Source organism: Polypterus senegalus, chromosome 2 (genome assembly GCF_016835505.1).
Source record: "Polypterus senegalus isolate Bchr_013 chromosome 2, ASM1683550v1, whole genome shotgun sequence".
NCBI classification, from domain to species: Eukaryota; Metazoa; Chordata; class Cladistia; order Polypteriformes; family Polypteridae; genus Polypterus; species Polypterus senegalus.
Genome location: NC_053155.1, coordinates 241,292,591 through 241,303,702, shown reverse-complemented (window position 1 = coordinate 241,303,702; position 11,112 = coordinate 241,292,591). Strand labels below are relative to the sequence as shown.

General features: G+C 38.9%; 1 protein-coding gene across 1 annotated transcript; it reads left to right on the top strand.

The window, feature by feature from the left end:
* Positions 1 to 875: 875 nt before the first annotated feature.
* Positions 876 to 1,904, top strand: LOC120524472 (putative nuclease HARBI1). Its single transcript, XM_039746318.1, has one exon. The coding sequence runs from the start codon at positions 876 to 878 to the stop codon at positions 1,902 to 1,904; it is 1,029 nt and encodes a 342-aa protein (XP_039602252.1).
* The last annotated feature ends 9,208 nt before the right edge of the window (positions 1,905 to 11,112 follow it).

Sequence of the window (11,112 nt, the reverse complement as noted above, 5' to 3'; positions counted from 1 at the left end):
TTTGTATACAAGAACCAGATCGAATGCTATTTACTTATTTACCTTTATTTATTTACTTACTTCCTACAGCATAAAGTCACAAGTACACTGAAGAGCTTCCCATGTACATATAAAAAGTACAGCGACGGCAAAAGTGCGACGTGCATTCTTTCTCCGATGTACAGCCATCATCTTTATCTAAGTTCACTACTGTTACAGCGTGTCTATATGTGAAAACAGCAATGTCAGATGGGGGGGTGGGATCATGAACGCGGCTGAGAGGATAAAACTGAATAAAAAAACAAACAAAGCTAACCTGTTTAAGTATCATAAATTTACAGTGGCTGTTACAGACTGAAATGTATGTTTTTGTTCTAAAATAGTAAGGATAAGAGCAGCTCACTTCTCAAAATGTACTTGTCAGGGTCGAAGCCATGAAATTTTGATTATCAGTCAACAGTTGATACTGTTGTGCCACCGAAGTGGTCATATCAAAGGGTTGTCAATGTTGCACCCCAACTTTTTTTGCAGTTATATTCTTGAATAAAAGTGCACTACATCTGTTATATTTGTATCTTTTGTGAAAGTGTTTATTTGATATTTGGATTTCAGGTTTCACACATTATACACTTCGGGCCGGTTTCCCGTACGGGGATTAAGCCTAGTCGTAGACTAAATGTCATTTTAAACCTGGATTTATTGAAGTAGCTTTCTCACACATGGATTATAATAGTCTCAGACTTGCACTAGTCTTGACTTAAACAATTGGATTTCTAGAAGTAGAATTAGACCTAATCCAGATCTAAATTAAGTCTTAAATTAAACCTGGTCAGAAGCAGGTTTAACCTTAGATTAAAAACTGCTTGCCTCAAGGCTCACGTCCACAGTAGCAAAAAATGGATTACCTTGACTATTTCAATGACAGTAAGAGACCACCACCAAGACCAGAAAGAAGGTTGCTAAAAGACAGGAGCAACCCACTAAATGATTTTGATGATTTACATTTTCTTGACCGTTTCCGTATGTCAAAGGAAAATGCAACAGAAATAATTGGTTTGCTGCAGCCCAAGCTTACAGGTGACTTAGTCAGAGGTACCCCTATTTCTCCTTCCTTACAAATATTAATTACCTTAAGGTTTTTGGCATGTGGAACCTACCATCGGGAAACTGGGGATTTGTGTGGTGTAGGTGAATCAACAGTGTGCAAAATAGTACACAAAGTCTGCAGTGCTATATGTGAACTGAAAAAGGATTTCATCAAGTTCCCAAATGCTGCTGAACAGGCCACCTGCAAGGTAGATTTCTATGAATATGGGAACTTCCCTGGAGTCATTGGTTGTATCGATGGCTGCCACATTCCCATCAAGTGTCCCTCTACAGCAGATGCTGAGGAATTCAGAAATCGTAAAAACTGGTTTTCAATAAATGTACAAGGAGTGTGCACTCCCACTATGCAGTTCTCCAATATTGTTGCACGCTGGAAAGGTTCAACTCATGACTCAAGGATTTTCCACAACTCCTCTTTATATACTCAGTTTGAAGCAAGACAACACTCTGGAATTCTACTTGGTGACAGTGGGTATGCGCAGACAAACTTCTTGTTCACCCCTTATCCCCATCCAGTCAGACCAGAGCAACAGCGCTATAACCAAGCTCACCTTCTCACCAGAGGGCTAATAGAGCGCATGTTTGGTGTATGGAAGAATCGTTTCCAGTGTCTCCGAAAAACACTGTGGTTTGAACCTAGGAGGTGCTGCATTGTTATTATTGCAACAGCAGTGCTTCATAATTTTCTTAAACGGTGCGGCTGCCCAGACCCTGATATTGAAGATGATGATGACCAACATGTCCCCATCCCTGAGCTAGCCAATGACAGAAATGGACTTGCTTACAGAGATGCTTTTGCTTTGCAGCACTTCTCATAAATGTGCCTTGAATGATACATAAATGATTGGCATAGACAGGTAAAAAATTTCAGGAAATTTTTTTTATTTAACTGAGGTTTGGTTCCAAAGCCAATTGACACTGCTGCTGCTTCATCTCTCTCTCTTTCATAGACAACTCAAGATGAAGAATTTTCTTTTTGACTTCATGTTCTTCTTTTAAATATTTTAATTTACATTCACGGAACTCTATGGCAAGTTTCTCATGAATGGTCATCCTTTTCCCTCTTGACCTGCTGCCTGGATTAGAGACTGCTGGATGCTGACTAATGCTACCGCAGGATACTGGATGCTGCTGCATGTTGGTGCTGGCTGCTGATGGATTCATTTGAGCCTCTTGACTGTTCCCTGCGCCCCCCAAGTCCTGGGTGAAGATCAGGTCATCTTTGTATGGAAGAAAAATCTAGTATTACATTTGACTTCAACAATAAAGGTCATTACGTCATTTTTGTTACAAGACATGACTTGCATTTAATTACTGTATGTTGGATGGGATAACACATGTTACTGTAAATGAGACATGTCCTATCAAATGAGTCTTTGAAAGATTCCTCACCTGAACTGTCCAAATGGTTATCATCTGGAATACCTTCCAGGGGTTGCTGACTTTCAATAATCCCAGCCAACAAGTCCCCCAACTCCTCTGTGTCTGGTGGAACTGGAAGTCCCCCACCTGTCTTGAAACGCTCTTGACGCGTAGCAGCAGTTGTTTTTTTCAGGTTTATTTTTATGTTTTTCCACAGGACCTTTACAAGATAATATACACTCTGAAGTTGGAGTTCTACATAATATTGTTTTCTTTTAACATTTCATTGATGAAAACATTTATAAAATTTACTGATTTGTAAGAATGGGGCAACAATAAATCATACCTGAACTTGGAGTGTCCGTTTGGTTACTTTTTCATTTGAGTTGAATTCATTCAATATGGAAATCCATGCTTTCTTCTTCTTGTTTTCTGTACCTGAATCATGCTGTTTGTTTTCAATTACAGGATAGTTTGATACAATTTGTTTAAAAAGGGTCTTCTCAAATTCACTGAAGTTTTTTGAGCGTTTTCTTTTGTCTTTATCCATTTTTTGGTTAAGTGTAATGACTCCTGTTCCACACACTCCTTAAGACTAATGAATTACAAGCATTCCATACCAGGTTTTTATAGCAACCTCTCCCTAGCCACATGTGCATGCCATTAATCTAATCGGGTTTCCAAAAGATGATCTCACTTGTCCTTGATTACCTTAATTTGAGACTCTGTAGTCTAGAACAAGTTAATCCAAATTTAAGCAACATCTCAGAAAGTCGGTTGTTTAGTGTGGATTAATTTAAGTAGAATTAGCCTAGTCCTGGTTTATTTTAAGCCCTTAACGGGAAACTGGGCCTTCATGTCTACATTTTGCCAATTATTACTAAAACATGAAAAATGTTTCTGTTTTAACGATGAGTTTGCATAGATTGTTGTAGACACGGAACACGCATGAAATAAATGTGTTCCAAATAACGATATAATATTTATAAAAGGTGTCATTTTTCTTGACTTCTCACTCTATACAACTCTAAGCAACTGACATGCAGATAAACAGATTTTAGATGAGAAAACTGTGTGGCGGTGGGGGGAATGTAATAGTAGGGTGCTTGCTGCTTATCGACTCATTTACAGGACAAAAGATGCTGACTGAGAGGTGCAAAGCGATTTAAGGTGGGACGGATCTACAAGTTTTTTCGTAGGCTTTGGTAATTCTAGTGTTAAGTACTGCAGTTATATTTCAAAATGTCATATTTCTTTTCTTAGTAAAATTGTATTACTCTGATCCATTACTTCATTTACCTATTTTCTAATTATAGGACTTTAAGCCTACACTGGCAGCGTTGGATCCAAGGCTGAAAAAAAAATGGTCCTGGGAAAGTGAAGTAGACCAAATAATTCTTTTTATCATTTATTTATAAAATGAATTAAATATTAATAGGTACAATACAATTTATTTTTTTCCAGAAATTGTTTTAAATTTGATGAGGTAAAAATTGAATTTCAAAAAGCAGTGATTTACCTAAATTGAAACCTTGGCAATTCTCCTAATCAATGTAATAATACTGTAAGAGCCATTTGTTAGTCAGTTAGGTTATGTTAAATGGATTTAAAGTTTTATCCTAGTTATGTTAACATTTTTGTATTTTTATTAGTGCATTGTTAATGGAAGATTCTAGTTTAACTTTTGCAAGCTAACTTGTAAATTGGATATTCCAATTATTTGTTGACAATCTGACTAGAGACTAGTTCAGTTTATGATCTGATTTGCAGTTCCTGTGTCATAAAAGACAATCAGTTTCAAACCATACTGAACACAGAGAACATAATAATAATACACTTTATTTATATTTACTGAATGTATTGAAGTGAAGCCTTTGTAAGTTTGCCATAGAAAAGTAACTTTTAAGTATAGAATGTGACTGAAATGTAACATGATAAAGCTAAAATTGTAATAATAAAGAGAAGAAAACATTTTTTCCTTTTTGTGATTTTTCTTTGTTTTAAATGTTCACTAAACTTTTTCAAAACAAACTTTACTAAGCTGTGGATATTCTTTCGTTACATTTTTGCTTGATCCTACCTTGCCAACTCAGCAGCGGCTAAATTTTTGGAACCTGGACAGTACTCTGTAAGGGTGGATTTCCCAAAAGCTTTGTGACACACAAAACATTGTATATTCCATTTAAGGTCAATCATTAATGTATAAGGGCTTTTCTTAAACTCATTGTAACTAAAATAACATGTTAAATCCTTTGCTATCTACTTGCTCACGACACACTTGTTAATTTCAAAGTTCTTTTTAAACTGGCCCTGCTGGGGTCCTGAGAAACAGTATATTAAACTCACTTAGGACAATTCTGTTAACATTTAGAATACATTTTTTACTTGAGATGAAATATTGTAACTCATTAAAGCATTTGTATGATTATATTTTAAAGAAACATTTCTAAGTTATTTTAAATTATTCCTGTGAATTAAGTAGTACTAGGGTGTTGTACTGTGTTAGCAATTATGAATGTAGAGAAAAGCCAAGCAAAGTGACACCTTTTATTGGCAATAAATTATTCCTAATTATACACTTTCACACACATGCGGTTAGGAGGCAGTCAAAAAATCACTTCCAGCCACTATGGATGACTTCACTTCCGGGTCCATTCAGAATAACGTCACTTACGGCTCCTGAATTTGACGTCATTTCCTGCCAACCATGTCCTGCTTTCATTATCATTCTGTATATAAATTCCATTTTGTTTCATGTTTGTCGATTGCTATCATTACAGTACTTTTGATCATTTCAACCATTTTTTATTTCCGTTGGACAATATACGGGGACAGTCCCCAAAACTTTGTTTTTGTGTAGCTTCTTTTTTCTTTATATTCCACAACACATATAAACTGATATTTTTATCTATGCTAATAAAAGGCAATGCCCTCACTGACTCACTCACTCATCACTAATTCTCCAACTTCCCGTGTATGTAGAAGGCTGAAATTTGGCAGGCTTATTCCTTACAGCTTACTTACAAAGTTGGGCACGTTTCATTTCGAAATTCTACACGTAATGGTCATAACTGTAACCTATTTTTCTCCATATACTGTAATGGACTTTAGCTCGATGGCCGTGGGGAGCGGAGCTGCGTGTCACATCATCACATCTCCTGCGTAATCACGTGAACTGACTGTGAGCGCTGAAGAAAAACGCTGAATACTTTATTCGCGAGATACAAGTTTAATGAGAAGACGCGAGGTATAAACGAGACTTTGGATCACTTTGTAACAGAGTTAAAATTGCTGTAGCGAGAAACATTTAAGTGCCGGGTCTTAGCTAACATTAAATAAAGCCGTGGACATCGCAACATCACACAAGAGAGCAGCTCACATGAACTGACTGAACGCAGTACGAGTGATCACTTCCATGCATCAAACCTGTTCAAAAAATGCATTACACAATTGACAAGGTAGGAAAAGAATATGCTCCGAGCTGAGCTCCACCAATAATGCGGTCTTGTGGAAGCAACTTTGTCACGCTGCCACCAAATACTCACAGAAAAATCCACAAGTTAATACACACGCTGTCTGTAGAGTTTCTCCACATCAATGTATTCCTCGCATCCCCGTTACACCCTGTGATCTCCCATTTTAATTCAGATGCCTCCAATTTCCAGTAAGGCTCTGCTTCGCGATGAGATGTAATAAGTCTCAGGGACAGACCCTACAAAAGGTTGCCATTGATTTCAGGCAAGATTGCTTTTCTCCTGGACAACTATACGTTGCATTCTCAAGAGTGAGCTTGCGCAGCTTCGTCATATTACAACCAGAGTGCTGAACTGACAACGTGATATATAAAGAGAACTATAATAATCGTAATAAACGAACAATAACACAGCGGAGAACACGTGGATTAAATAAAAAGGCAGCTTCCTTGGCAAAGCAAGGAGAAAGGATGGCTTTATATGTCGTTCTTTTATAAAACAGCGGAGAAGCTGTGTAAAGGCTGCTTCACAAAAAACCAGTGGAGCGCCATATATGAGCAGGCAGTCAGCTAAAGAAGGGAGTCAATAAATATCTGTAATCGTAATAAACGAACAAAAAATAGCTTACAAGCCGCGGATTAAATAAAGGAAATGGGTACCTGAACAGTAAAGTAAGTCTTGAATAGCTACACAATAACTATAACAATCGTAATAAATGAACAATAAAACAGTACAGAACCATGAAGCAAGGAGAAACGACGGCCTTATATGGCGTTCGTTTATAAAGCAGTGGAGAAGCTGTGTGAAGGCAGCTACACAAAAAAACAGCAGAGCGCCACACTCTGAATGTATTCCTTGCATCACCGTTATACCCTCTGATCTCCCATTTCAATTCAAATGCCTCAAATTTCCAGTAAGGCTCTGCTTCGCGATGACAATTAATAAGTCTCAGGGACAGACCCAACAAAAGGTTGTCATTGATTTTTGGCAAGATTGCTTTTCTCCTGGACAACTATACGTTGCATTCTCAAAAGTAATCTCAGTGCACAGCTTGGTGATATTACAACCGGACTGCTGAACTGACAACGTGGTATACAAAGAGATCCTTAACAGATAGTTATTGGTATATTTTCCCTCAGTTTAAAAAGGTTTTCTTTTCTTCTTAATAAAAATTTAAAAGCAGTTCTTTCAAGCTAAGCGCTGGGATTTTGCTATATACAGTATATATATATGTAGATATATATATATATATATATATATATATATATATATATATATATTCCAGCCAACCCAGCGTACCATACGCCGCATAATCAGGCCGGTTTTTTAATGATTTTTAAGCACAGGGAGAAAATTAACATTTGAAAAATCGGTAATGTGATAAATCAGCAAGAAATGCAACATTATAACAATGCATGAAACGAACCAACACACAACCGTCCGTGACTGAAAACTGGCGGACCAATCTTGTTGATGTGAGTGAAGGAAATGTAGACGTGAGCCTTCTGTTCTGACAGATGCATTGACGATGTATTGCTGGAAGAGTTTGCCACTGGAATGCAAGACACTAAATGAAGATCTCATGGCAAGCCTGAAAGCATAAAATTGGAGCTGTGTGACTCGGGTTCTTTTCGCGGTTCGCTTTTACTCAACATGGGTTAATTGTATGTGCCAGCCTGGATCTCTGAAAGGGAATAGCAGTGGAAAAATCATGGGGTCACAGTTCATATTGAGAACAGAGATACGCTTGCAAGCATCTCCCCTTGCTTATATGCAAATGTCACGTTGTGCAGGAGGTTCCCCGTCTTCACCTACAAAGCAGCAACATCAGTTTGACAGGACGGGGTGTTATACCTTCTCATATCCAGACCTGGATTTTCCATGAACACCATTCGTACAGAAGTAACAGATTAACCGTGAGTGATAATGTCATGCATTTGCATGTAAGACTTTGCGAAGGGATTAACCTAGCGTATCATGTTGTCTAGTTGAAGCAACAAAATGCCACTGCAAGCGCTATTACATTCGTTTTGCAAACATTGACTGGTAGCCTCAGCAGAATCGAAGATAAATAGCTGACCGTATTGTGGTGACGTGTCAGGATTGTTATATAAAGGAGAGACCTGGTGATAAATTTGACCGTGGATTCTGAAAGCATACGGTCCTTGTCCAGGTGGTTGAGCGATATGTGCTCCCATTGACGCAAAAGCTAAAGCAGAGTTGTATTCCCTGATGTGATCACAGTAATTTCAGGACAGCGGGTTCTTGCCAGTCAAGAGGTCTTCCAATAAAAGAGGGGGCTTGGATAGCAGTGGCAAAGACACCGTGCCGGCATGACAACAGTTAGTGTAATGTCTGTCTTAACTGATCAGATTAATATCCCATAAGTTTCATTGACTTTATGCTATACTCTGATTAAAAAGTGTTCCTTTAATTCTTTTGAGCAGTATATATATATGTGTATATGTATATATATATGTGTGTATATATGTAGATATGTACATATCTGTAGATCTGTATATATATGTATATATGTGTCTGTGTGTATGTATATATATATATATATATATATATATATATATATATGTGTGTGTGTGTGTGTGTGTGTGTGTATGTATGTATGTATGTATGTGTATATATGTATTTGTATGTGTGTATATATGTATATTTATCTGTATGTATGTATGTATATATGTATATGTGTGTGTATGTATGTATGTATATGTATGTCTATATATATGTTGATATGTGTATATATGTATATATATACTGCTCAAAAGAATTAAAGGAACACTTTTTAATCAGAGTATAGCATAAAGTCAATGAAACTTATGGGATATTAATCTGGTCAGTTAAGTAGCAGAGGGGTTTGTTAATCAGTTTCAGCTGCTGTGGTGTTAATGAAATTAACAACAGATGCACTAGAGGGGCAACAATAAGATGACCCCCAAAACATGAATGCTTTAACAGGTGGAGGCCACTGACATTTTTCCCTCCTCATCTTTTCTGACTGTTTCTTCACTAGTTTTGCATTTGGCTACAGTCAGTGTCACTACTGGTAGCATGAGGCGATACCTGGACCCTACAGAGGTTGCACAAGTAGTCCAACTTCTCCAGGATGGCACATCAATACGTGTCATTGCCAGAAGGTTTGCTGTGTCTCCCTGCACAGTCTCAAGGGCATGGAGGAGATTCTAGAAGACAAGCAGTTACTCTAGGAGAGCTGGAGAGGGCCATAGAAGGTCCATAACCCATCATCAGGACCAGTATCTGCTCCTTTGGGCAAGGAGGAACAGGATGAGCACTGCCAGAGCCCTACAAAATGACCTCCAGCAGGCCACTGGTGTGAATGTCTCTGACCAAACAACTAGAAAGACTTCATGAGGGTGACCCAAGGGCCCCATGTCCTCTAATGGGCCCTGAACTCACTGCCCAGCAGCATGCAGCTCGATTGGCATTCGCCATAGAATACCAGAATTGGCAGATGCACCACTGGTGCCCAGTGCTTTTTACAGATGAGAGCAGGTTCACCCTGAGCACGTGACAGAAGTGAAAGGGTCTGGAGAAGCCATGGAGAACATTATGCTGCCTGTAACATCATTCAGCATGAGCAGTTTGGTGGTGGGTTAATGATTGTCTGGGGAGGCATATCCATGGAGGGTCACACAGACCGCTACAGGCTTGACAAAGGCACCTTGGCTGCCATTAGGTATCAGGATGAAATCCTTGGACCCATTGTCAGACCCTATGCTGGTACAGTGGCTCCTGGTGCACGACAATTCCTGGCCTCATGTGGTGAGAGTATGCAGGTAGTTCCTGGAGGATGAAGGAACTGATACCATTGACTGGCCACCACACTTTCCTGACCTAAATCCAATCGAACACCTCTGGGACATTATGTTTTGGTCCATCCAATGCCACCAGGTTGCACCTCAGACTGTCCAGGAGCTCAATGATGCCCTGGTCCAGATCTGGGAGGAGATCCCCCACAACACCATCTGTCATCTCATTAGAAGCATGCACCGATGTTGTCAGGCATGTATACAAGAACACAGGGGCCATACAAAGTGCTGCGTACAATTTTGAGTTGCCGCAATTAAATTTTGGCAAAATGGACTAGCCTGCCACATAATTTTTTCACTCTGATTTTTGGGCGTCTTTGAATTCAGGGCTCTGTAGGTTGATCATTTTCATTTCCATCAAACGATGTGGCATCCTTTTGTTCCTAACACATTACCCAGTCTATATCAGTATAGATATCCAGGAGGATTTCTTTTTCCCATTGAGATCTGATGTGTTTTCAAAGTGTTCCTTTAATTTTTTTGAGCAGTTTATATGAAGATGTGTATATGTATATATATATAGATATGTGTATGTGTACATATGTGTATATATAGATATGTTTATATGTATATGTATATATGTTTATATGTGTGTGTATATATATGTGACAGCAACACTCATAACAGTGACAAAACAATTACATTGACAATCATCCATCCATTTTCCAACCCGCTGAATCCAAACACAGGGTCATGGGGGTCTGCTGGAGCCAATCCCAGCCAACACAGGGCACGAACCAATCCTGGGCAGGGTGCCAACCCACTGCAGGACACACAAAAACACACCCACCAGGGCCAATTTAGAATTGCCAATCCACCTAACTGGCATGTCTTTGGACTGTCGGAGGAAACTGGAGCGCCCGGAGGAAACCCACGCAGACACGGGGAGAACATGCAAAGTCCACAGGGAGGACCCGGAAGCGAACCCGGGTCTCCTAACTGCGAGGCAGCAGCGCTACCACTGCGCCACCGTGCCGCCCTATTGACAATCATGTTACATTATTTTTAAAATGTTTCCTTTTCTTTTTCATAACTTCTTTAACACACTACTTCTCCGCTGCAAAGCGCGGGTATTTTTCTAGTGTTTACACGTTCAACAAATTTGTTTTCTAAGTTACAGTTAGCTTTACTTAGATGGAGACATTTTCTGTCTTGCAACTGGTTATGGAGATTATCAAAAGAAAGAAAAAGAAAAGATAAAACAGTTTGGGGAGAGGTAGTATAGCTGCAGTAAAGAAAAGCTACTGAGAAAATATCTAATGAATTATGTATCTGCCTCTCCACCAGCTCACACATACTCTTGGAGGTACTGTAACTCACACCTGCAGCAAAGGTTATCTACTTAGGGC

Excerpts from the sequence above, each read along its gene's own strand:
- LOC120524472 (XM_039746318.1), top strand. The coding sequence starts at position 876 with ATGGATTACCTTGACTATTTCAATGACAGTAAGAGACCACCACCAAGA.